Raw genomic sequence first — 27,070 nt, forward strand, 5'->3', positions numbered from 1 at the left:
GATACTTTGTTCTGTAGCCTTCTCAGTGCAAGAAGCCATGGAAAGCGTGCCAAGCATGTATCGAGTCCCCCGATTTATGTAGGACATTCACACATGAACTACGTCATCACTGTGCCTAATCACAAGTCTCCCGCCAAGCCAAGCCGGCCCACCAGATCTAGTCCTTCCCTTTTGGCTTCACAGCTGTGTTCTTCAGCTTGATTTCCTGCTGTTTTGTGAGGTTCGTTTCAAGACTTTCATTCTAAGCTGGGTATATTCCACCACACTCAGGCTGGGTGTAGCCAAGATGGCCCCACTCGGCAGCTGAAGTTGTCTTAGTGTTAGACTTGACTACACGTGACAGATTAATGTCAGAAACTAGACTTTAACCATAGGGAGGTTTTCCTTTCCTCCCTCACAACAATCTGGGTTAAAGTTTAGGACGACTAGAACATTCAGTGCCTTGGATTCCTTGTCTTCTACCTGCGGGGTGAAAGGGTCATTCAGTCTGAACTGCTAAGTAGCATGCGCAAACAGGACAGAGCTTTCGGCTTGGCGTTAACAGTTCCACGTTCTTCCCACTAGATGGGAGCATGGTCACATCTAAAGCGCCCTTCTGGCGCACCACCGCTTAAAAGCTCGCTAAACCGGAATTAGCAATAGGCCCCCAAGGGAACCTGAACTCTACCTCCCAGCATGCTTTAGTCAGCATGTGACTGCTGCACAAAGATCTGAAGCGTGTCTTCCGAAGGGATCTGGAGGACTGCGTGGACTGGCTATTCTAAAGTAAGATTTTTTTTTTTCTAACAGTTTTAGATAAAACTTTTGGGGAACGAGAGGAGCGTAGCTTTTGCTGCCTTATTCTCCACTTCGCCTATTTGAAGATGAGTCTTCATAGTTAGAACAGGAGTTAGAGATTCTCTTGTGTTTATTAGAGTTTGAAAAATAGGCCAAGGAAAAAATTTTTCCAGTGTCTGTAGTAAGTAAACTGGCTGGTGAAAAGATTTGGAATTCCTGAAAATGCTTGGAGCTTCCCCTAATAAAAAGAAATTTAGAGTTTTACTGCATCATTTAGAGTAGGAAAGCCACCATGGTTAAGAGTGGGCTCACTTTACAATTTCTGGGAATATTCCCACTCATTGTGGAAAAAAAAAATTCCATGTTGCCTTGTGAGTGCCACCTAACCTCAGGGTTTTGAGCTCTCAATTGTCTAGTTCCAGACCAATCAGAAGGCCAGCTGGAGGGAAGTTTTGAAGTAAACTTGAAGTTTTGTGTCCTGGTTGCTTCCGGGCTGCATCTTAGGGCATGGAGGTGGTTAAGGAACATTGTAGCAGGAACGTTCATTGTTTCTCAACCTGTGGGTCGAGACCCTTTGTGGGAGGCAGGGTTGACTGACTCTTTCACAGAAGTCATAAACCACATATCCTGCAAAGCAGATATTACTATTATTATTACTATTATTATTATTATTATTATTATTATTATTATTATTATTCATAACAGCGGCAAAATTCCGGTTATGGAGTAGCAGCAAAATAATTTTATAGCTGAGGGTCGCCACAACATGAGGAACTGTGTTAAAGGGTCGCAGCGTTACGAAAGTTGAGAAGCACTATGAATGCCCAACGTCCTAGTGAAGGCGCTGCACAGTAAGTTTCCTATGCTGTAGTCAGGACCGGGCAAGGCAGGAACTGCTGCATCGCTTTCTAAAAGCACAAGCTGACTTTCTCTCAACTCCTCACGCTCTAAGTGAATTTCTCTCTCTCTCTCTCTCTCTCTCTCTCTCTCTCTCTCTCTCTCTCTCTCTCTCTCTCTCTCTCTCTCTCTGCGTGTCAGTGAAAGCGTACTACATCAGAACAGGGGAAGCACAGTGAGAGCAGCTTCTCTGTGCCCAGCATGAGCACGTGCTTGGAGCGCAGCCTCGTGGGTCGTTGGTCGGTCCCCGAAGCCCTTTCTTACTGTGTGTCTGTCTGTGTCACGCTGGATCGCTGAGAGGAGGGCTCTAACAAAAAAACAAACAAAGAAACAAACAAACAAAAACTAACAGGCATGGCTCTTATTAGAGGAAGTAATGATGGGAGAGAAAATTAAAAGGTGGGGATGAGAGAAGCTTCGAAGCCTGGAGCTGCGTGGGAGCACCCTAAGGGCTGTGCATTGAGGGTGACCTTCAGCAAGGTGGGGCAGGGGGACCCTAAGGAGGCTGCAGAGACCCGGGGACTGTTACATCACTCATCCACCGCGGTCTGCCCTAGTGTGGCAACAGAGAACAAATATATCCTGGGGTCTATCTCCAAAGTCTGAGCTGCAGTGGGATCCTAATCCTGCAGGAGGTGGGAGAACAAGAGAGCATTCTCTTGAACCCGCGGTTGGAAGGCGTTGCATTGCTAGGACAGCTCAGAAACGCTGGTCAAAGCATAGTCTTTGACTGCTGCCTCACCCTCACAGGTGAGGCGCAGTCTGTCATCCGTGATGCACTGCCCATTCCGGCCCCTACTTCTCCATCCCTCCTGTTTCACCAGCCGCTCTTAGACAACTGCAGCCATCTCTTGTTCCTGCACCTCATTACCCCTGCCCTGCTCTGTTCTGGTAAAGATAGGTCCTAGAAATGTGAATCTGAAAATACCCATGGTTTCCCCTAATTCCCTCAGGGCCAGCCGTGGCCATGAGTAGCTATCACCCAGCCTGTGGAGTTGGGACCAAATATGGACGACTGGCAAGAAGCCAGGGGAAGACTGGGTAAGGGCAGGGGGCTACACTATGGGAGGCGGAAAAGCAGAAACAAAACCACCTAACAACATTACCTAACCAAAGTGAACAGGTAAGGTCAAAAGAAAGGACAACGGGAGGCTGCAGAGAAGGCTCAGTGGTTACCAGCACTGGCTGCCCTTCCAAAGGCCCTAGGTTCAATCCCCAGCACCCACGCGGCAGCTCACAACTGTTTGAAATTCCAGTTCCAGGGAATCTGCTCACAGGGACATATGTGCAGGCAGAACACCAATGCACATAAAACCAAAATAAGTAAGTCGCTTAGAAACATTTTTTTTAATGGGCCAAATATAAGCCCTCAAGCCAAGGCTGGCCCTCAGGTGCTTTATCTTGGTTGGATGAGCAGGGGCAATGAGAGGACTCCACTCCGACATGGTGGCTGCAGCAAATTAAAATTCTCAAATCACTATTTCCCTTTCTGTGGACTGGCTGCCTTGCACGGTCAATGAAAATGAAGTAGAAATTGCTGAGAAATTGCTGCTACTAAATAGACAAGTGAGGCCTCTAATAGTCTTTGCCTTCTGCTGTGTTCATTCTCTTTTATAAATATTACAAATGTCTCTCTGTCCTGACACAAGCTAGCTGTCTGAAACAAGGGAGCTTCAATTGAGAAAATGCCTTCATAAGATCTGGCTATAAGGCATTTTCTTAATTAATGATCAGTGTGGGAAGGCCCAACCCAATGTGGCTGGTGATCCCGGGTTCTGTAAGAGAGCAGGCTGAGCAAGCCATGGGGAGCAGGCCAGTAAGTACTGTATTTTTCAGACCATAAGACACACTTCTCTTTCCTCCCCGAAAGTGGGGGGAAATTAAGGTGCGCCTTATGGTCCAATTGCTGTTTTTACTGTTTTTCTTGTTTTGCTACTCTAAAAACTGGGTGCATCTTATAGCCCAAAAAATATGGCATCCTCCATGGCCTCTGCATCAGCTCCTGCTTCTGGGTTCCTGCCCTGTTTGAGTTCCTGTCCTGAGTCCTTCAGTGATGAACAGCAATATGATAGTGTAAGCCAAATAAACCCTTTCCTCCCCAACTTGCTTTTTGGTCATGGTGTTTCATCAGCAATAGAAACCCTCACTAAGACATGTGTGTTCATGTGTTTCTAATGCATGCTGAAACTTGAACAACTGACCAGCACTGTAGTGGGGTGAACCGTCCTCAGAGCAAATGAGTCAAGAAGCCTCGCTTTATTGCTTCTGCCACTGCCTGGTTCTACGACCTCTGACAGGTCCAGTGTGCATAGAGAACCCTTCAGGCAAGAATAAGACCAAAACAAGATATGAGCCAAATTTGAAGTAAGCTTGATATTTACTGGGGTGCAACCAAGAACTGGCCAGAGACTGCCTCCTACACTGGGTTAAACAGAAACAGCCTGGGTCTGTTTTGAATGACCCTTCTAAAGAGTAAAATCACGAGTAGTTGCAAAGCAGGTTTACAGAGGACAATGGAGCAATAAGAAAGTACAGAAGAGCCTAAAAAAAAAAAAAAAAAAAAAAATCAGTCATCACCATGTGGTGACCATGTGATGAAAAATCCAGGTCAGGTTCCAGAAAACAGAGACTGCAGGATAAAGGATCCTGCCTTCAAAATGGAGTCAGGCAGGTTCCTCACGTTCTTCAAAAACAAGGTACAGTCTATGATTTTCCAACCCTTCTGGTCAATGAGTCTTAAGGTCTACTATGAAACCTTTTCTTTTATTTTTTTGTTTGTTTGGTTTTTGTTTTGTTTTGTTTTGTTTTGGTCGGTTTTTGTTGTTGTTGTTGTTGTTTCCCCCCCCCCCCCCAGACACGGTCTCTCTGTGTAGCCTTGCCTATCCTGGACTCACTTTGTAAACCAGGCTGGCCTCGAATTCACAGAGATCCGCCTGCCTCTGCCTCCCAAAGTGCTGGGATTAAAGGCGTGCGCCACCATGCCCGGAAACCTTTTCAATAGACAAGGGGCCTGCTACTGAAGCTCAGCTAAGGTTTACAGGTAAGGGCACAGATGACCTGGGACCGTGAAGGCTTTTCTTTTCAGGGCTTACCCTCCGTGAGGAAGTTACAAGACAGAAAGAGAAGGAAGGGCAGGAAGGAGATAGAAGTGTTTTTGTTTGTGCCCCAGGTGGCCTTTGCTAGAAGTGGCCAAATATAATGGTGAGAAGTGAGGAAAAGAATGTTCTGGTGGATGGGTTAACACCTCCCCTGTCCAGCAGCCAGCAGAGGGTCTGTAGGGAGATGAGGGGTAGACGCCAGGAGGAATCAAGGAGAACTAGTACTTTAGTCCTGGAATGCTGATTGCTGAAGCTTCAGGAAACTGCTAGAACTTTCTAAAATGTCCTGGCTTCTGTTAGCGGTTTTCAGAAGAGTAATTGAAAAACAGCCCCGAATAGCAAGGACAGACAGAAGTGATGCCATAAAGCACGGGCCAGGCAGGGAAGAAGGGGCATCTCCTTTTCTGGCCTCAGCACTAGAGGATGAGATGGAAGCGGAAAGCTGGATTACCCTCACCAGTCATCACTGCAGTGGGCTGGGCTGGGCCTCTTCCTCCATGCACTCAGGTGTCTGGAGAAACCACTCCTGGGCAACCCTTCCTCCGAATTCTTAAAGGAGCAAGGTGATGCATTCATTCCTGGTGTTATGTCAGCACTCTGGATTTGCTAAGTCATGAGCCATTAATGGTACACGTCCTTGGACTGCACTGCAGGTTCTACCATGGGCCGACTGGATGGGAAAGTCATTGTTCTGACGGCTGCTGCTCAAGGCATCGGCCAGGCTTCTGCAATAGTAAGTTCATACCTGCTGTTGTTCACTTTGTAAGTCTTGAGATGCGCTGTCTGCTACCAAGGTTCTTTAACTCGCATTCGCTACGTTCCAATTCTTCCCTTGCTTTGGTTTTCTCATTTTTCCTTCTTTCTGCAGCTTAGAATTGAACCCGGGACCTCAAACGTGCTACACATATACTCCTGCTGCTGAGGTGCATTCCCAGCCGTTTCACTTCTATGTTTATCTTTTATCCCTCTGGTGTCTTTTTCAACTCGTGTGCGTCTGTGGGAAGGTTAATGCACGCACCACGTGGCAAACATGAAGACCGGAAGACAGCTCTGTGGAGTTGCTTCTCTCCTTTCTCTTTGACATGGATTCCAGGGATTAAACTTGGGCCTCTGGGCTTGTATGATGTCTTTATCCACCGAGCCATCTTGCCAGCCCATGTATCTTAAGTTCAAAAGAAAAGTCACTATTCCTGACAGAGAAGAAGGAAGGAACTCCACGTGCTTATGTGGCATCACATAACTTTTGAGGCTGAGACTCATACCTCTCTGCCATAACTTATCTTCACAGTAATAATTGATTTGACTGAGGAGCCCTTGAGGGTGTGTAGCTCTCTGCATAGCTCTCTGCAACTACATCAGCTCAAGATTAAGGCCCAGAGTTATAAAACTCTCATCTCCCCCCCCCCTCAGGTGCCTCAGTTTCTCCCTCATTACACCTTTTCCAGACTAAGAATGCACTAGGAATACAATGCAGACTGTGAGTGAGAAGGCATCGGTGAAATTGCTACTGTGGTTTTTGGAGGGAAACTTCCTGCTTTTCTCTTATTAAATTTTTACTCATTGATGACGAGTGGCCTGTGGAGGCCATAGCGGTGGCCGTAGTGGTGGCTCGACAGGTAAAGGCACTGTCCTCCTCCAAGCACTGAGACCTATGTTTGAGCCCTGGAAAGAGGAAGGAGAAAATGACTCCACAAAGCTGTCCTCATACCTCCAAAGGCATGCCATGGCACATGCCCACGCACATGCAAACACATACACAGTAGATAAATAAATGTAAAAAACAAACAACAACAAAAAAAGTAAAACACAGATAGGGTCTCACCACAGAATAACATTCTCTTAGCAACAAAGTTAGAGGTATTAGGGGCCTTGTTTATTTGTTGGTTTGTTGAAACAGGGCCTCCCTATGTAGCCCTGGCTATCCTAAAATTCTCTGTGTTGATCAGGTTGCCCTTAAACTCACAGAGGTCCACGTGTCTGTGTTTCTCAAGTGCTGGGATTAAAAGCATGTGTCAACACACCTAGCTCTGAGTTAGAGTTTTTGGGGTTTGTTTTGTTTTCAATATCTATTTATTTATTTTTATATTATGTACATGAGTGTTTTGCCCACACAACACACACACACACACACACACACACACACACACACACACACACACTCACTCACTCACGCATATATATACATGTGCCACGTGCGTACTATCAGATCTCCTGGATCTAGAGATCCAGACAATTTTGAGCTACCATATGGGTGTTGGGAACCAAACCTAGGTCCTCTGGGAGAGTAGCCAGTGCTTTTACCTACTGAGCCATCTCTCCAATCTGCAGTTAGATGTCTTGTTTTATTGTTTGTTTGTTTGTTTGTTTGTTTTTGAGACAGAGTTTCTCTGTGTAACTCTGGCTGTCCTGGACCTAGCTCTGTAGACCAGGCCGGCCTTGAACTTACAGAGATTTGCCTGCCTCTGTCTCCTGAGTGCTGGGGATTAAATGCATGCACCACCATCGCCCAGCAAGTTCTGTTTTGTTTTGTTTTTTTAATACTAGTAAAAGAGCAAAGTAAGATGGAGAATATAACGTACACCATGCTGCTCTGACTGATAAAAAAATAATAATCACAATGGAGCCAGGGAAAATGAGACTAGGTAGATAGAAATTTTACTTATTTTATAGGAAAAGCTCCAAAAATAACGTGAAAGGGGGAAAAATTGGTTTTCATTTTTTGAGAGCAACTTATTCAAGTAAGCAAATGACTGATTTGTGCTTTTTTTTTTTTCCTGGGCAGGCTTTTGCCAAAGAAGGAGCCAAAGTCATAGCCACAGATATCAATGAGTCCAAACTTCAGGAGCTGGAAAATTACCCAGGTGAGCAAGCCAGCTGCAGGTTTGAGTCAGCCCAGGATTAGGAAGAAAAGACATGGAGACCAAAAGGAAATTCTAGCTGCTCTGGACACCTGCCTCTTAGCGGCAGGCTCCTCCCTGTCAAATCTGTATCCTGTGACCTACAGAGTACATACAGTCTGTATGGTCAGGAGTGTAAGGGGCAAGTGTGAGAAGGCACACACTTAGGGTTTTCTGTTGCACAGTGTGTCGAGGGAGTTTGCTCCCTGTCACAAAGTTCTGTGAGAATTAAGAGGTGCCAGGTTAACTATTAATGACTGTTTCCCTGCTGCCCAGGAGTCCTCTGGAGCAGCCTTGTCCCAAGTAACTTGGTATGATCCTCGTGTGTTCTTGCAAAACTGTTTGTAACCCCACTAAAAACTTAAAGGTAGGGGGAGATTGGTTGGCCTTTTGGTTTTTGTTTGCCTGAAAGAAAGATGGAGAAAGTTCATGAAAAGTGAAATTCATTGATTTCATTGAAAAGTAAAGTCCAGAGATTATTTTTTAATTTTTATTTTATGTGTATGAGTAGTTTGCCTGCACCAACTGGGTACACTATCCATTGAGGCCAGAAGAGGGTGACAGGTTGGAATTAAGCAGCCCAGGGGTGCTAAGAACCAAACTCAGACGGCCTGGAAAAGCAAACAGTGCTCTTAACTGCTGAACTAGCTCTTTAGATCGTAACAAAGATCATTATTATTGTTATTATATTTATTTAAGTTTTTTTCAAGAGAGGGTTTCTCTGTGTAGCCCTGGGCGTCCTGGAATTCTCTTTGTAGACAGGCTAGCCTTTGACTCACAGAGATCTGCTGGCCTCTGCCTCCCCGAGTGCGAGGATTAAAGGCACGTGCTGCCACACCCAGCCTAACAGAGATCTTACTGAGGGGGTAGAAGATGATACTTTAAGATTTGTATATCTTAATTACTATTGCTTCATAGAGGAGGGGAATAAGGGGAAAATGGGAGGGAGGGAAGAATGGGAGGATACAAGGGATGGGATAACCATTGAGATGTAACAAGAATAAATTAATAAAGGAGAAAAAAAAAGATTTGTATATCTTGCCTGGCAGTGGTGGCGCACGCCTTTACTCCCAGCACTCGGGAGGCAGAGGCAGGCGAATCGCTGTGAGTTCGAGGGGAGCCTAGTCTACAAAGTGAGTCCAGGAGAGCCAAGGCTACACAGAGAAACCTTGTCTTGAAAAACCAGAAAACAAAATTTTTTGTGTACCTTTAGAAGAGGTTTTTTTAAAAAGACCTAGTCCTTTTTTTTTTTCTTCTTTTTTTAATGTGTGTGTAAGCATGTGTAAATGTGAGTGCCCACAGAGGCCAAAAGGGGATGTCTGGTCCCTCAGAGAGAGGTTCAGGCATCTGAGAGTCACCTGATGTGGCTGCTGGGACCTGAGTTCCACTCCTCTAATAGGACAGTAAGTGTTTTTAATCACTGAGCAATGTCTCGAGCCTAAGATTTGTGCATTTGGATGACGCCTTTGAGATTGCTAAATGCCAGCGGTGGCCATGAGTCCTGTGCAGCCTGAGTGGAGACGCTGCGCTCTTCATACTTTCCACCACAAAGCAGCCGGGTCTTCACGGTTACGCCTTTCCTGAGCGCTATGTAAATACCGCCTTTTCCTTTACTCTCCAGGTATTCAAACTCGAGTCCTTGATGTGACAAAGAAAAGACAAATTGATCAGTTTGCCTCAGAAGTTGACAGAATCGATGTTCTCTTTAATGTGGCCGGGTAATTTTAAACTTTTTATTTCGCTCTGAGAAAGTTTCCTACGATTTTATTAAATTAATATCGATAGGATGAAGGAGTGATTCACTGACAGAACATGGCGTATTCCTTGAGGAGTCAGGCTAGAGGTCACACGTCCCTGTACAATTCAGCAAGTGACACAGCTATGTCATTTGAGGTGAACTTCAGGCCCATAGGTGGTTAAAGCCAATGAAAGGGGTGGGTGCTGATGTAAAGTCTGCATTTAATCAAAGCAGCAGTTTCTGATGTTTCATTTTATAAATGATCTGCTTGTGCCTCTACAAGGGTATATCTGGAGACATAGCAATTGGCTTTTTTTGGTTTTGGTTTTGTTTTTTTGTTTTTCGAGACAGGGTTTCTCTTGTAGTCCTGGCTATCCTAGACTTGCTTTGTACACTAGGCTGGCCTCGAATCCATAGAGATCCACCTGCCTCCCGAGTGCTGGGATTAAAGGCCTGCACCACCACGCCTGGCTGTAGCAATTGGCTTTTTGAGCATCCATTCAGTCTTCAGCATTGTGGAGGATGCAGGAGATAGTGTGTGGCTCGTGCTACAGGAAGCTGACCGAGTGACTAACGAGGAGCCCTGTAGTACATGGAACCACTCCCTGCCACATCTTATATTTGACTATGAAATCTCAGTCCAGAGGACCAAGGCAGCAAGAATGCCATGTTCAAGAAACTACCTTGAGCAAGAGTGACTTAGAAAGTGGATTTTAGGATTTTTTTTTTCTTCATTTGTGTGCTGTGCTAGGGCCAACAGCCACAATGTTATTTCACTACACTGATACAGAGAGACACCGGTTTTCCTTCCAGTTTTGATTTCCCTGTAGAACTTTAGCATATGCCACCTGAGGGCACTGTTGCCCTAGAAACAGAAATCAAATGGCCTGGCCTTCCTTGTTTCCTATTTGGTTTTTGTTTGTTTGTTTTGTTTTGTGTTGTTGCTGCTGTTGCTGTTGTTGTTGTTGTTTGAGACAGGGCTTCTCTGTATGCCCTGGCTGCTCCAGACTTGCTTTGTAGACCAGACTGGCCTCGAACTTACAGAGATCCACCTGGTTCTGCCTCCTGGCTCCTAACTGTTTTTAAAAGCACGGGTGTTTCCAGTACACTGTGTGTGAGAGAGAGTGAGCTCTTCAGCATGTATGGAGAGGTCCGAGGACAACTCACAGCAGTCAGTTCTCTTCTGTCGTGCAGTTTCTGGGGATTGAACTCGAGTCTTTAGGCTTGGCAGCAAGAGCTATGTCTCTAGCCCGTCTTTGAACTCACTCTGTAGTCTCATACTTAGAGAAGTCTGCCTGCCTCTGCCTTCTGAATGCTGGCCTTAAAGCTGTATGCTGCCACGAACCTGCTTAGAAAATGTTCTTTAGCTCAGTCACAGTCATAGGGGAGGTGAATAGGGGGAAAGCGGGAGGGAGGGAGGAATGGGAGGATACAAGGGATGGGATAACTATTAAGATGTAAAATGAATGAATTAATTTTTTTAAAAAGTGTAAAAAAAAAAGAAAATGTTCTTTAATTGCAGGAATGGGGGGTTGGCAGGAGGAGGGGTATTTTGTTCTTATAATACTAGGGATAGTCACGGAGCTTGCTAGCAAGTACTTTGCTACTGATTCTTTGTGTTGTTGTTGGTTTGTTTGATTTTTGGGTTTTTGTTTTGTTTTGTTTTGTTTCCCCCTCTGTGTAATCACTCTTCCAGTTTCGTCCACCATGGAACCATCCTGGATTGTGAGGAAAAAGACTGGGACTTCTCAATGAATCTCAACGTCCGCAGCATGTACCTGATGATCAAGGCGTTCCTTCCCAAAGTAAGAGGCCTGCCTGGCAGCGTAGGCAGCGTAGGCAGCGTAGGCAATGTAGGCAGGCGTCAGCGTGTGTATCTGAGTGTGAGCGTAGCTTGCAAGCTGGCTAATGTGCTTTGAGCGTTTATATCAAGGCAGTTTATAGAGATTAATCCATTTAACCCTCCAGTTCTTACATTCAAGGATTATTTATTATTAAGCATTTTCAACGTGCCAAGCTCCATGCTACGCTGAGGGGACCCCACCCCCACCCCACCCTGGCCAGTGGATTTAACAAAGCTCTTTTTTGAAGACAGTTCCTATTGCGGAGGGTGAGGAACTCAATTGACATATACATACGTCACGGAATATATAACATAAGTTGGGATGGTTGTGAGGATAACGCAGACACAGGAGCCAGGGTAACAGTGAGGCCCTCTTGGTCTTCACTGGGAAATTGGGGTTCTCAGAGAGAACAAAATGAAGGGATGCATGTCTGGGGGGACAGCCTAGCTTCTTGCTGCAGGAGCAGAATAGTCCCGTGAGGGTAATGATGTTTCATCACAGCCGATGACTACACAGAGGGCAAACTGAGGCGGGAGGAGAGGATTACAGTTAGTTTATGAAGCCCTGTAACTCGCTGTCTAGGTACTTGTTTTTAAGGGATTTTTATTTTTTATTTTTTATTTTTTACCACAAAGAGTTATGGAGTTTTTTCTTGTTGTTTTTAATTATTTCATGTGTGTGGGTGTTTTGCCTGAGTTTATATCTTGTGTACTCCCAGAGGCTGGAAAAGGGCATCAGATCCCCTGGGACTAGAGTTAACAGACTGGAAAAGCAACTAGTGCTCTTAACACTGACCCATTTTTCCAGCCCCTTTCTTTTGTTTGAGACACTCTCACTATGTAGCCCTAGCCTGCCCAGGACTTGCTATAGTCTAGGCTGGCTTCAAACTCACAGAGATCTGCTTGCCTCTGTGTCCCCAGTGTTGGGGCTAAAGGTATACATCACCATGCCTAACCTACATTTTACTTTTCTTTTTCTTTTCTTTACTTTTTGTATGTACTTGGCTTTTTCCAGATAGAGTTTCTCTGCCTGTAGCCCTGGCTGTCCTGGAACTCGCTTTATACATCAGGCTGGCCTCGAACTCAGAGCTCCGCCTGCCTCCGCCTCCCAAGTGTTGGGATTAAAGGCATACACCACCATGCCTTGCTTATATTTTACTTTTCAAACAACCCATTGTGTGCTTTTTAGAGTGACGAACTCTTCTGGAACTCTGCTCCAGACTGGTGTACATGTAGAAGGTATATAACCCTGACCTGGCATGAGCTTTTAAGCCAACAGTAGCAGACCGTGAATGGGACTGATGAAGGACACAGCCAGCTCAGCTGCAACGAAAGAATATTGTTTGGTCTTGGTTTTGGTTTTGATTTTTCAAGACACAGTCTCACTATGTAGCTCTGGCTGTCTTGGCACTCACTATATAGACCAAACTGACCTTGAACTCACAGAGATGCAGCTACCTTTGCCTCCCAGGGGCTGGGATTGATGGCTTGTGCCACTACGCCCAGCTTTCAGGTATAATTTTTAAGTATTTGGTTAGCGCTTAGAAAGGATCTTTGGTCAGCTCACATGATATTGGACTAGCTATCCTTCTAAAGTATGCTTCTGGGCTGGAGGATGGCTCAGAGCTTAAGAGCACTTGGTGCTTGTCCAGAGGACCCGTGTTCAGTGTCCTGTATAACTCCCTACAACATCTGCAGCCCACAACACTCGACACCCTCTTCTGGCCTCTGGAGCATCCACACCCATGCAGCATACACTCACAGCAACACTTTCACATAAATACAAATGAAGTTAACCTTTAAAATGAGTAGATGAATATAAATAAAAATGTTACCTTCTGCCCTCATAGAGTTTATAGATGTTGTTTGAGACCTTACCTTAATATATGTGTTAAAGACCAATAGTTTGTATAGGTTGTGGTGGGGGGTGGGGGGGTGAGGGGGACTGAAAAGGTCACAGAAGGCAAAATGGTGGCACACATACCCAGCTCATTTGAAATGGCATGGGTCTGAAACAGAGGGTAAGGGAGTGGGTATTAGGTACAGTGCAGATTGAAGTCCGGCTTGTAAGGAAATATTAGCTTTTGATACACCCAAGCCAGATCATAAGTTCATGATCCTGACAATGATAAAGTACAGTTTTGTTTTCAGAAAAAATAAAGGTCTGCACACCACTTGTTGCAAGTGGCTTTTACGCAGGAGCAGGGACACACTTGAAACTCTGAGCAAAGTCTAGTCTTCTTTTGTTTTGTTTTCTTTTGTTTTTTGAGATAGGGTTTCTCTACGTAGCCTTGGCTGAAGGGGACTCAATTTTGTAGACCAGGCGGGCTTCAAACTCACAGCAATCCACCTGCCTCTGCCTCTGCCTCTGCCTCTGCCTCCGAGTGCTGGAATTAAAGGCTTGGGCCTCCATGTCTGGCACAAAGCCTAGCGTTAGTGGGAAAGATGATGCTGACCATCTTGATGCTGGGTTGGACACCTGCATTGTCGTCCCTAAGCATACTCTGAGCCCCCAGGCCACATGTCCTAGGAGATGGCACCTACACCCTCTTATTGTCTCTTCCATCCAAGAAGGAGGATGACACATTTCACATCACTTCCAGCCCTAGTCATCCAGGGGTTTTCTGTATCATTAACTATGACACACAGTTACCAGGTTAAAAATTTTCCAGGATGTAAAACCAATGCAGACCTGAAAGGTCATTTGGTCAAAATGTAGGAATGTTTACAGAAAAATTTTGTTCACAGATAAATACACAGCAAACCATTCCTAGATTCTAAGGCCAGTCAAGAGGCAGAGACCAAGTTGAAAATAGTATAAGGAGAGTAATTGCAGAATGCCAGGTCCACTAAAAGAGAAGATCCATTTCGGCAACAACTTGAGGGTGTCTTTGTTCCTTGGATCTTTTTATTTACTTTTCCCTTTGCTGTGTCTTATCAGGGTTGGGCACAGAGGGATGCCAAACATTGAACCTAGTGACTTAGGATGCCAAGAAAGGACAAGGAGCTCTAGCAATGGGGACAGAAGGCCTGTGTCTGAGTTAGCCTAGCTAGATTTAACCAGCGTGGTCCTCCACTTGAGTTTTCCTGGAGATCAGTTGTTCAAGACTCATCACCTCACAGTCATCCTGCTGGAAAGTGCTGTTGTGCACGGAGCCAGGAGGGACAGTGCACCGTGACAGATGGCATAGAGCCGCCACTGGGAGACAGCCTGGAAACCAGACAAGGAATACAGAAGCAATAGGCAGAACTGAATGGGCGGCGGGAGTTGTTAGGCATATGACTTCCGTCTTGGAAACCACTGAATTTCAGAAGACTGGACACAACCTGTATTATAGCTAGTCTACCTGCTAAACTGAGGTGTGCGTAGTACCTAAGTGTTAAATGTATGTTATGTCAGATAAGAAAAAAAAATTGATTGAAAGCTTGGGATTTTGTTTTGTTTTGTTTTGTTTTGTTTTGTTGCATCATTATATGTCATGGCCATTCCTCACCCTGTATGATTAATTATCCATCCTCTACTCCTTATTATTTTAAGACAGAGTCTTACTACATATCACTGGCTGGCTTAGAACTCACCATGTAGACCAGCCTGGCCTTGAACTCACAAATACTTCCTCTGCCTCCTAAGTGAAAGGATTAAAGGGAGGAGGGCAGGAGGCGTTATGACCGGTTATATGATGGCCATATACAAAGGCACATTGTAGCTAGGGTGGTGATGCGCAGCTTTAGTCCCAGCACTCCTGGGAGACAGAGGCAGGCAGATCTCTGTGTTTGAGGAAAGCCTGCTCTACAGAGCTGTTTTCAGGACTACGCAGAGACACCATTTCCCCAACCCCCAAAACAAAACAACAGAACATACAAAGGCACATTTAAGTAAAACTTTGCTTTCCCTCTGTGGTGTCACTTGACCTGGCTGGTCACCTCAGCTTCACCTGTGGGCTGTGAGCCCACGCAGCAGTTTGTCCTATAGTCTTTGATCTCGGGTATCATTAGCCCCAAGCATTACTAAGGAAACTAAGAAAAGGAAGTGGATTGTCTCCTGGAGCCCCAGCTCTAGATCCATCAGTCAGGAAAATCATCCAGCACAAGAGATTGTTTTCCAAGTCCTTTACACTGCCAATCAAGATCAACTTCTGGAAGGAACCATCTTTATTTGATGATGTTCATGATGTCACAGACATGCCAGCCATCCTGTTCTCTAGCTGCATTCTGTCCCAGCAGTTCTCTGAATTCCCTGCCGCTCTCCACTGCCTTTGCTTTCTTTTCTGTGCCCTCCACCTGGCAAGTGATTTCACAAAGAAACTGGTACCCAGCACCGGAAGTCCTATGAACTCCTTGCTCCTTCCCCCCCTCGCCCCCCCCCCCAAAACAGCCATTCGTGCCCATACCTTTGTTATCTGGAAGCATACATCTGAGTAATGATCAATAACACCTAAATTAAAATTCATAGTAGCACTGTTCATTGTACATGACTTCAGATCTACAACAGGGCCCTGCCATCTGCGCTTGAGACTCACACCAAATGGATCACTGTAACTAAAACCTCTCCTAGCGATAATGTCACATTTTAGTGAGAGGATGCTAAAGGACATATCCTTGATTGCCTGTCCTACTGTGGTAGTACTCTCTCTTGGGGTGATGCTCCCTCTCTGGGTGGTGCTCCCTCTTGGTGTGGTGCTCCCTCTTGGTGTGATGACACTCCAGGGTACTGAGCAAGCATCCACATCAGCACTCTCCAGCTGTGCCCTAAACCTTTCTGCATCTCTGCTTTTCCCATGCTCTTGCGAAGCATTGCTTTTTCTTCCCCTGATCTGTCTGGCACCAGAGTAATCTCTGTAATCCCCAAATTGAAGGTGCCGCTTTTCTTCTACCTTACACCCTTCAGTGTTACTGCAGAGCTTTCAGGGTCAGGCCCAAGTTCTTCGTGGCAGCCTGGGTCCCACTCTGCAGACTTATTCTTCCCAGGCCCGCATTCCAGCCAGACCCATGCCCTCCTCCTAGGTCCTCCTGGAAACCTTATACTGTGGCACCTCCTCCTTGACCCAACTTGGGTTTTGCCTATGACAGACAATCTAGTTTTAACCCTTTAGCTCCTCCTCCAGAATACCCTCAGCCCTGGAGAGTTCCATCCTATCCCATCCGTCTCCTCCGTTCTCTGCAAGTCTCCACTATTGCTAGCTTCTAGTTATGTTAGCCACTCCAATCAGACTAGTCGTCTGTCTGCTGTAGGCAGGGATTATGTCCTTTGTCTTTTAGTTTCCTGGATGCTGCACACTCCCTAAGCTTAGAAGCTCTTCAGTGCATTCATGGTGAATAAAGCATTGTCTGCTCATGTCGGGAACCACTGATCTTTGTTCACAACCTTGTAGCTCAGGGTTCATTCTTGGTCTTGCTGATAATAGTGTTATACCCACAGGAAGTGGTAGCATGCCTTAGAAATGCCAGTGGGTGTTTAGACATGCCACTAGCTCCCCGTAATGCATGGGCAAAGACTGCCAGTTCACGTGTAAGACTTGTCTCATAAAGCTTAGAGCTAATAACTAATAAGATAATCAAATTGATCCTGGCCTGGTAGTACAGGCTTGTTGAGGATCGTGAATGCAATGCCAACCTAGGCTACAATGTAAGAGCCTGTCTCCAAAAAGAAAACAAACAAAAACAAAAAACAAAAAGGGGTCTGTTTGGCTAGGACTCGATGCAAATGTGTCAGTGAATGAGTGTTTCAACCTGCAGAGTGGAGATGTTTCCACCTTGTCTTGCAGATGCTTGCTCAGAAATCAGGCAACATCATCAACATGTCTTCCGTGGCCTCCAGCATCAAAGGTAGTATTGCCTTCATCAGAGTGGGGGTGGAGGGGATGAGAACACACACACACACACACACACACACACACACACACACACACACATTAAATAAACACATTCATAAAATGCACACAATTCAAAATGGCTTTTGAAAAAATAATCTTAAGTGGCTTTTGTCATCTGATCTATTGTTACAGGTATACCACTTATCAGAATAAGTTTTAAAAATTACTGTCTTTGCCTTTCCTTTTATTCCTCCTCTATGCATGGAAGTGAAAATTGAGTTAGGAGAAGAAAAGATTCATCACTGAAGTAATCCAAAATGATATATTGAGTACAAACCAGCTGGATACCTTTTAGGACCAAAATGGGAGCAGGGGAGAAGAAAAGGAGGAGGAGGAAGAGGAGGAGGAAGAATTCACAGTACACAGAGGGACAAATTCTGACTTGTGCTTATAGACAGTGTCTCAGGTAGCCCCTGGCCTCCAGTTCCCTGGGTAGCCAAGGCTGGCTTAAACTCCTCCTGATCTTCACACATCCATTTCTGAAGTGCTAGGTTATAGCTGTGTACTACCAGGCTCAGCTTCAGATTCTGGGTTCTGCAGTGTAGCAGAGGTGTGCACACCTGTAATCCCAGCACTCAGAGAGGCAAAGGCAGGCGGATCTCTGCAAGTTCAAGGCCAGCCTGGTCTACAAAGTGAGTCCAGGACAGCCAAGGCTACACAGAGAAACTCTGTCTTGAAAAACAAAAAACCATAGTGTACCATACACAGGAGGCCCCTGTGCTTGAGAGTTTGACAGGGAATCTGGGCCCACAAGAGAAGGAAGTCCAGGCAAGGGCTAGAACGAAATGGAGTGTCACAGCCAGGCATTGATGGGTTCGCAAGTTTAAAATGAAATCAGTGCTGAGACAGCATTCTTTCTCTTATAAAATATATGAGATGGATGTGGGTGGAATTTAAGTGAGGTAGGCATTTTCTTTCTTGACTTTTGAAGACTCTAAAAAGGAATGAAGGTTTCCTATTGGTTGTACCCACGGTGATTGCTACAAAGTAAGCGCAGCATCTCAACACCAAAGTCTTAGGTTCTGTCTACATGGGTAGCATTTTCTGCCAGAAACCTTCTGGGTCCCTATTACAGAAGACCCGAGGTCAGTCATTCTTTCAGAGGAAAGCTGATTTCAAAAATGTTTCTCTTTTCTTTTCTTTTCTTTTCTTTTTTCCTTTTTTTTTCTCCTTTATTAATTTATTCTTGTTACATCTCATTAAAAAATAAACAAGTAAAAGGGGGAGTTGGCGGGAACTCCCCTTTCTAAAAGAAACAATGTCTCTAATTCCTTCACACCCAGGAGTGGAAAACAGATGCGTCTACAGTGCAACCAAGGCAGCTGTGATCGGTCTCACTAAGTCTGTGGCGGCAGACTTCATCCAGCAGGGCATCAGGTGCAACTGTGTGTGCCCAGGTGAGCCGGGCGTAGGAGGGCTGTGAACTGGGCCTTTCTTCCATCCGCTTTAGCACCGTATGTAGCATCTTCATCAGCTTGTATCTTCAACTGCTCTCCACCACTGAGAGACATTTCAGCTAAAGGTCTGACCTTGATAGGCATAGCTTTGAGTGGACAGATTCCAAGTCAAGAAGCGTTGATGTGAAGGGTTTAGAATCCAGCAATGTTTTGGGGACAGTTTAGACTCTCCTGACTGAGACACAAAACGTGTCAGAACCTGTTGTTTTGAGAGCAGACCACCGTGACCTTATCAGTGGAGAGCTGAAAAGTAGAGCATCCCCATGGGACAGCAGAGAGAGGGAGTTTCTTGGAGCACAGGGATCTACCAAACTTCGATGGCTCCTAAATCAAATGGATGCTGTGGCCTGTTTCTTAAGTAAAGCTTACTGGAGACACTCCCACATGGGTGGCTTATGCATTCTTGCTTCAAAGGCAGAGTGGAGAGGTGGCAACGAGTCACATGACTCTCAAAGAAAAAAAAATATTTGCTGCCCTTATGGAAAAAGTGTTACCAGCCTCCTAGGAAGAAGCACAGAAAAATGCTTTGCTTTTTATTTGTTTTTTGTTTCTTTTGTTTTGTTTTCTGGCTGCCTGGAGCTCACTATGTGAGCCAGGCTAGTCCTTATCTCACAGTGATCAGCTTGTTTCTGTCCCCTTGGCCAGCAGCACCACTTTTCTTAGTGGCTGCCAATGTGACATGGTTTCTAGGTAGCTGTGGGTACACTTCTTTCTGGTTCTACCAACCTAAAATAAATACAGAGAAATGAGCAAGGATAATTAGCATCTTCTGAAAAGAAATATTGTATGTCCAGGGCTAAGGTTTTCTTTTTTTGGCCTTTTTTTTTTTCTTTTTCTTTTTCTCTTTTCTTTGTGTAGCCTTGGGTGGCCTGGAACTCACTCTGTAGACCAGGCTGGCCTTGAACTCAGAGATCTATTTACCTCTGCCTCCTGAGTGCCAGTTAAAGGTGTACACCACCACTGCCTGGCTCTACTAAGGTTTCCAATAGCCCACCGCCAAAGTTGGGGTGGCCTGCCTGACAGGCATGCCTGAGGGGTTGTATTGGTAGGAAATCTGTGTATCGTTTGGGGAGTCCCACAGATGATTCTATTTGATTTTCAGGCTGGGAACCACGTACTTACGCAGGAAAAACTATTAAATATCCATCCTGCCTGAATTGCAGAGACTGAGATAGCCTGTGCCATTTTTCTCTAGGAGGAAATGTAGCCACAAGTCACACTGAGAAAAAGGACACATACTTGACACTTGATCTTGATGGCACTGACCATCAGGGGGGGAAAAATGGCAAACGATCTTTTTTAAAATGTGGTTGTTTGCACAGCTAGGATTTTCACAGGGTTTGGAAACTGTGTTCTGGAACTCTGGAACAAGGAACTGCCTGTGGTTTACAGAGGCCATCCAGGAAGCAAAGGGGGAATGAGTGTGTCTGGGTTGGTGCCAATGGTTGTGAGTCACCAGATCCAGCCAGACACAGCACAGGAGACACTAGAACATGGGCTTGCACTAGTTTTCACTTAATATTCACCAGTGCCAGCCTCATGTAAAATACAATTCACAGCTATGTGAAACAGCACTTCCAGCTGCAGGAGTTTGAGAATGACTAAGCTTCAGGTGAGCACTGCCTGTAAAAGTCTGGACTCAGGTTGGCTAAGTGGGCTGTCTCTTCCTGCAGTAATGTGGCGATCCAAACCAATGCTGATGGGGTGAATGGCCCGGCTGATGTGAAAGCTCTGCCTGTGTGTGGTAGGGTGTGATGGAGAACCTAAGGAGGAGGTTCTACACAGGAGTCAGGGTCTAACACAGAAGAATCTCCATCTCTCCAGAAAAATGGCAAATGAAACAAAATAAGAAACCCTTTCAGAGCTGGGCGGTGGTAGCACACAACTTTAATCCCAGCACTTGGGAGGCAAAGGCAGGCAGATCTCTGTGAGTGTGAGGCCAGCCTGGTCTACAAAGGGAGTCCTGGACAGGCAAGGCTACACAGAGAAACCCTGTATGAAAAAAAACAAAAAAACAAAACCAAAAACAAAACAAAAAGAAAGAAAGAAAGAAAGAAAGAAAAGAGAAGTACTTTCAGAACTGAGATCAAATCTGTGCATGGCCTTCTCAGTTGTGTGGTCTAGAGACAAAGAGAAGATGCCTCAAGATGGTTCTGCCCACAGAGGAATAAGTGAGTTCCCAAAGCACTCTTACTCTGAAAACGAAACAAAAAACAGTATACTACATAAAATTCACAGATTATGTGAATTAGGAAAAAAAAAAGTCCAGACAACTGTGCCAGCTCAGGTATTAAGTGGGTTTTAAATTTTTAATTCTTTTTATTTTTCCATTTTAAGAAAAACAAATTATGTTTTCATTAGACCTTTGCAAAATAGTTTAAAATGCGTATTTGAAGCCAACCAAGGCATGCAGACAGGCTAAGTCTATGGCAACCATGAAGTTGAGCCCAGGCTCCCCGTTGCTGACTTCATAGCAGAAAGAAGGGTTTGAAATCATTAAGGCAAACCGGTAACGTCACGTTTGCTGTTTCTGCTTCTCATGACTCCTGTGGGGCCTAGCTGGGATAACATGTAAAGATGTTTACAAATCTATAAACCATCAAATAAACATAGCATGACTGCATGTCCCTGGGAAAGCCTGTTAATTCATCCAGAGTCCCAACCTGGTGTTGCAGAGAATCGCTGTGTGCCTTTAAAAAGCATTTTGATGTCATTACTAAAGTTTAACTCTTAGCAGTCAGGCAGGTAGAACTCTGTTTTTGTTTTTGTTTTTGTTTTTGTTTTTGTTTTTAATACCCTTAGTTAACCTGGGGCAGGGCAGACATTAATCCTCTAAACTATTTCCCATAGTGGGGCTGGTATGGGATTCCTGCCTCAATCCCATGCCATCTGCTTCTAATAATGTCTATCAAGCTACCTCCCATGCATAATCCCAAATACTTATTAATGTCCTTCATCTGGGCCAAATCTCCATCCAAGCTGGCCACATACTTCTCTTCCACCTAACCCATGGCAGCCTTCTTCTCCTCTCCTCGGGTGTCTCTCTTCTTCCCAGGATTCCTCTCTCTAATCCTGGGAACCTTAGCCACACCTGTCTCATCCACCCTGCCCAGGTGATGGCTGTTTATTGGTCAAAGGTGGCTCACAGAGACAGCAAGCAGTAATTAGCATCAAAATACATCAGACCACCCCCCAACAGAACTCAGAGTATCATTTAAGTAGAAGGGCAAAGAAAGATCTCACTACTTGTTTTTTTATTTGGTTTTGATTTTGGTTTTTCAAGACTGGGTTTTCTCTGGGTCACCCTGGCTGTCCTGGACTGGCTCTGTAGACTAGGCTGGCCTCGAACTCACAGAGATCCTCCTGCCTCTGCCTCCCTAAAGCCGTGTGCCACCACGACCACCTTAAGCTAACCATTGGCCCTTGTTTATTATGTGGAAAGGAGGTTTAAGGTTTAATTCTCCTTTCAGTTGAAGTAACCACAGTGAACAGTCTCTTTTGGTTTAGGAACGGTTGACACCCCATCTCTGCAAGAAAGGATACAATCCAGAGACGATCCCAAAGAGGTATATACACCCAGCAGTTCGAATGTGTGCCAACTTTTGGAGAAAAGTAAAAAATAAAAATAAATGCCCTGTTCTTTAGAGCAGAGAGATTCATAGAGACAGAAAGTAAGGAAGTGGCTGACAAGGTGGGGGTGGGGGAGGGGAGGGAAAGTCACTGCTGATCAGATGGGATTGTCAGCCTGCAGAAGAATGAAGCGTGTTCATGCACTTGTTACCCATGAGTTGTATGCTTAAAATGGCTGAGATATGGCTTTGTATACTTTATTGTTGCTTTTCTGAGATAAAGAGTCTTATGTAGCCTAGATTGGCTGTGACTTGTATTCCTCCTTCTGTAGCCCTCCCCGTGCTGGTTATTACACTCATGAGCCAGCATTGATCTCAGCCGGCATTCCTACTGGCTTTCTTTTTTTTTTGTTCTTGGGTTTCCCAGACAGTGTAGCCCTGGCTGTCCTGGACTCACTCTGTAGGCTAGGTTAGCCTCAAACTCACAGAGATCTACCTGCCTCTGCCTCCTGAGTTCTGGGATTAAAGGTGTGCGCCAACGCCAATGCTGCCCCTCACCACCCCCCCCACGCCCAGCCACAGTGGCTTTATCATAGCATCTGTGGAGTTCAGTCAGTGTATGGTTACTAGTTTCAGTGACGTAGGTGGAGAAGTCTCAGGAACCTGAGCAGATGGCTCTAAGCCCCTTGATGGTGTTGTTGGGCCACACCTGTGCCAGTCCACATCTCTGACATGGAACTGTCTCTGGTCACAGGCACTGAAAGCTTTCCTAAACAGACAAAAGACGGGGAGGTTTGCATCGGCGGAGGAAGTGGCCCTGCTATGCGTGTACTTGGCCTCTGATGAGGTAAGCTCTTTCCCTTTGTAGTTCTGCCACCCTGGGCTACCATTTTCTCAACTCTCCTCACGTTTTTTGTGAGTCTATGACATATATTGCTAAAGGGCTTTGTTTACTTGACAGGAATAAGTCCTGATTTCATTTGCTCAAAGAAAAGCCGCCTTTATCTGTGACAGAGCACAGATGAGAAAAATAGGGGGGAAATTAAAGTGCACCACTTTCTGAGATGTTTGCTTTTTAAAATTACAGCTATGAACATACAGATTAAATGTAACCCCTCCCCCTACACACACCCTCCCGCCCCCAGCTGGCAAGGTGCCTCATGGTAAAGACCCTTTGCTGCCAAGCCTGATGACATAAGTTCAATTCCCGGCACCCATATGGTGAACGGAGAGGACGGGCTCCCAAAAGTCGTCTTTTGACCTGCACTGGAGTGTCATGCACTCACGCGCATGTACACACATATAATAAATAAAGTACAACTGAAAAAAAAACAAAAACCTCTTTGGTTGTGAGCGATGAAGGAACAGGTTTTCCAGCTTTAATTGAGACCTGTTGGGAAGAGTTCTAACTATGACTTTTCCTATTGTCATCATTTGTAGAAATACCTTATTCAGTCTCTTGGACTTTATACCAATTTAATAACCAATTTCTTTCCCAGTGACTAAGGTGAACTCAACGACGGTTAAAGCAAAAAAAACTCTTATAAGATGCAGAATGTAAAAGCATCCTCTTCTGTTTTGAACCCACAACAGACAAAAGCAACAATTGCACCAGCGTTTAACTTGGTGAACCAATGCGTTCTGACTGGGGTTACTAACTGGAGTGTGAGCGAACGGTTACTTATCGGAGCAGGCATGACTCAAAAGCAGAGGCATCAGCACAAAGCCCACCTTAGCGTGGGCGACCTCCTTCAGCGCTGTCTACTTCTACAAAGCTGGGACAGAGCCTCTGAGAATCCTGCCTGCTTTAGCTTCTCCAAGTGTGTGAACTTAGTTTACCTCTGGAGTTCCGTGAGCCTCCACTGCCTCCAGGAGGGACCGTTGTGTGTGTGGCGGGGGAGGGGGTTGTTACTTACCTCTTACCTCCTCACCACAGTAACATGGTGCAGTGCCCACATAGTCATCAATAGCGGTTGACATAAAGATTCGACCGGTTTAGTTACCACTTCTCAAGACTCTTAGCAGCAGTTGCTAGGAGCTGGGGAGTTGCTAGGTAACTTACTACTGAAGTAAGCACTCTTGTCAGTTTTCATGTATTTAGCTTGAAAAAACTGAACTCATACTATGATGTCTTTCCTTCTGCCTCTTTCAAGATTCCAGGTTTAGATTAATGTCAAAGGAAGGGTACAAATATGAACATAGAAACTTAGGAAAGAAGGGAGGAGCCAGGTGTGGTGGTGCACACCTATAATCCTAGCACTTGGGAGGCAGAGGCAGGTGGATCTCTGTGAATTCAAGGCCAGCCTGGTCTATAAAGTGAGCCCAGAACGGCCAAGGCTTCACAGAAAAACCCTGTCTTGAAAAACAAAAACAACAACAACAACAAAAGAAAATTAAGAAAAAAGAAAAGAAGAAACCATAATTCCAAAATTCTCGCTATAAATTCTTTTGCTAGAGTAGGGCTTTATGGGCGCCCCCCCCCCATTATCCATGGTGGAGTGTTAATAGTCTCAGTCCTGAGCAGGTAGCCACAGCTGAGGTGAATTCATGAGTTCAAGGACCTTGTCATATGCAGATGACAAGCTAAAATATTTGTAAACTTCCACCACAACTCCAGAATTAGTTCTCTGTAGAATGGTAGTGTTTATAAGCATAAACCATTAATTAATGTTAAACAGAACTGGGCATCTGAATCTAGCGTGGAGTATCATTGCCTACATGAATTTTAAAAGCACATTTTGTGCACTTCTGGGAATTGGTCAATTAATAAGCACTGTTTTCCCCATCGTGAACATGGCCATTTAGTGACTGACATGTTTTTAAAAAAATTATTGTTGGTCAGTGAGTTTGCTTTAAATGGTTCTGAGTCTCAAAATAAAAACATGCTGCCTTAGCATGTACTTTATGTCCCCTTCTCTTAATTTTGTGACCCTGAAGCCAAGCATCTAACAGACTGTACACAGAATGTGCCATGCTCATGTGCCAGCCACAGGCCATGTGCTCCTGGTCATAAGATGCTCAGCCGGTCCAAATCATCCAAACTAACTAACTTCCTTCATTCCTTTCTTTCTTTCTTTTTCTTTTTTTCTTCTTTTTTTTTCTTTTCCTAATTTCAGTTAAGGTTTCTTTTTAGCATGAGAGTAAAAAATTTTGTTAGCCCAGGCATAAGAAATGTTCAAAATAAACCCTAGAGCCAGAGTGATGGATTAACTGTTGTATCTCCTGTGCTTGCCATTACAGTCGGCCTATGTAACAGGCAACCCTGTCATCATAGATGGAGGCTGGAGCCTGTGACAGCAGACACTCCCTGCTGGGAAGGCAGGCCCTTCCTACCCACAGAGGAAAGCCATGACTCAGTGATCACCTCTCCTACAATGGCATTCATGAAAACAAGCCCCTTCTAATGATCATCCCCAAGAGTGTGACTCTTTAAATAGACTTTTTTCTTGTTTCTTCTAACACGACGCTAAATAAATCAAATAAAATGTGTTGATCTTGTGGCAAAGGAGTGGTTTTTAAAATAAGCAAATAATTGTACACCTTACTGGCATAGCAGATAAGTATTACAAAAGACTATGGCTTTTCTTTTTTTAAACAGACATTTGCTTCTCAGTGTAAAAGCTAAAAGGCAGGGTCAGTGTACTGAGAGACACCGAGTGTAGTGGGGGTCCTTTTCCAGTGTGCAGAGGGTCACATTGCTGTGTCCTGACTTCCAAAAAGCAGAGAGAAAGAACGCAGGCCGGTTCGGCTCTTGTGTAAGGCATTCATCCCAAATGGGAGAGACCTCTTGTTACCTAATTACTTCCCAGAGCCTTACCTCAGACCAGCATCACACTGGGGGTCCAGGTTTTAACATAGGAATAGTGGGAGGCCACCTTAGTTTACAGCAACAAATGCAAATAATACAAAAAAGTTAGCTTTAAAAACTGAATGTTTTTGTAAAGTTCTGCATTGTTTCGTGCATTGATACTAACTTGAAATGTTTACACAATCATAAATGCACACACCACAGATAAAGATAAAGAAGACTCAGCTTTAATGACACAGCGGAGGAACTCAGATTCATAACCACATTTTAGTCCTGTTATGTAAAAGAAAAATGACCAAGTGTTTACCACATAGTAAGTGCTATTTTCTTTGTCTAGACATTTGCTTATTATAATCAGCAATTATATCCAATACGGGACTAAGAATATATAATTAACAGGCAATATGGTCAATGTGAGAAGATTTTTGTAGATTACTTCAGAGATGTTTTTCATGGTTTCCAGGATAACAAGTGAAGAGCACGTGGATTTCAAAATAGGCTCTGAATAAATATAAGTAAGTCCCTAATAGGAGGCAGGTGAAATTAAAGTAAATTATTCTAGCAGTTTGCGTTTATGAGTGGTAACTCCATAGCATTGTTTACAAGTGGTGTCTTTCAGCTTTAAGGTTATGTGTGCAAGCTGTTTTTACCTCAAAAGACCATACTGAAGCCAGAAGCACCGCACTCGCTGCCTTCTCTCGAAGAGACTTAGTTATCCAGGATAGTTGTGGGCCCCACAGTGAAGGGGCAACATCCCATGGATGCTGATGGTGCGGTTGGCGAATTTGAGTTGAAATCCCCAACAAAGGATACTTGGAGTAGCTCTGCCAACAACTCCAACGATAAGGTCAGTAGGACTCCGGTCAGGAATTCTACAAGCAGGTGGCGGACAGACTTGAGATCTAGACCCAGCCACCTGTCATTTGGTGGTCTGCTCTTTGTTTATGGAGTCAGAGTCTCACCACGTAGCTCTCCCTGGCTTTGATAGCATCATTCTTCTGTCCTGGGGGTTTGTGAACTGCATACTGTCTCCACCCCACAGGACTTTATGAAATTAGGGATTTGGACTAAATGGCTTGTCTTTCTTTTTTTCTTTCCTCTTCTCTCTCTCTC

The 27,070-nt window shown here is 44.8% G+C and overlaps 1 protein-coding gene across 1 annotated transcript; it reads left to right on the top strand.

Moving 5' to 3' along the window:
* The first annotated feature begins 614 nt into the window (after positions 1 to 614).
* BDH2 (3-hydroxybutyrate dehydrogenase 2) lies at positions 615 to 25,647 on the top strand. Its single transcript, XM_084755920.1, has 10 exons — positions 615 to 765; positions 5,426 to 5,505; positions 7,555 to 7,633; positions 9,291 to 9,387; positions 11,104 to 11,212; positions 17,016 to 17,076; positions 18,407 to 18,520; positions 22,088 to 22,146; positions 22,904 to 22,996; positions 25,390 to 25,647. Exons 2-10 carry the CDS (start codon positions 5,434 to 5,436, stop codon positions 25,441 to 25,443), a joined length of 738 nt encoding a protein of 245 aa, XP_084612046.1. The 5' UTR covers positions 615 to 765; positions 5,426 to 5,433; the 3' UTR covers positions 25,444 to 25,647.
* The last annotated feature ends 1,423 nt before the right edge of the window (positions 25,648 to 27,070 follow it).

The sequence above is a fragment of the Acomys minous genome (genome assembly GCF_964271855.1).
Source record: "Acomys minous genome assembly, chromosome: 14".
NCBI classification, from domain to species: domain Eukaryota; kingdom Metazoa; phylum Chordata; class Mammalia; order Rodentia; family Muridae; genus Acomys; species Acomys minous.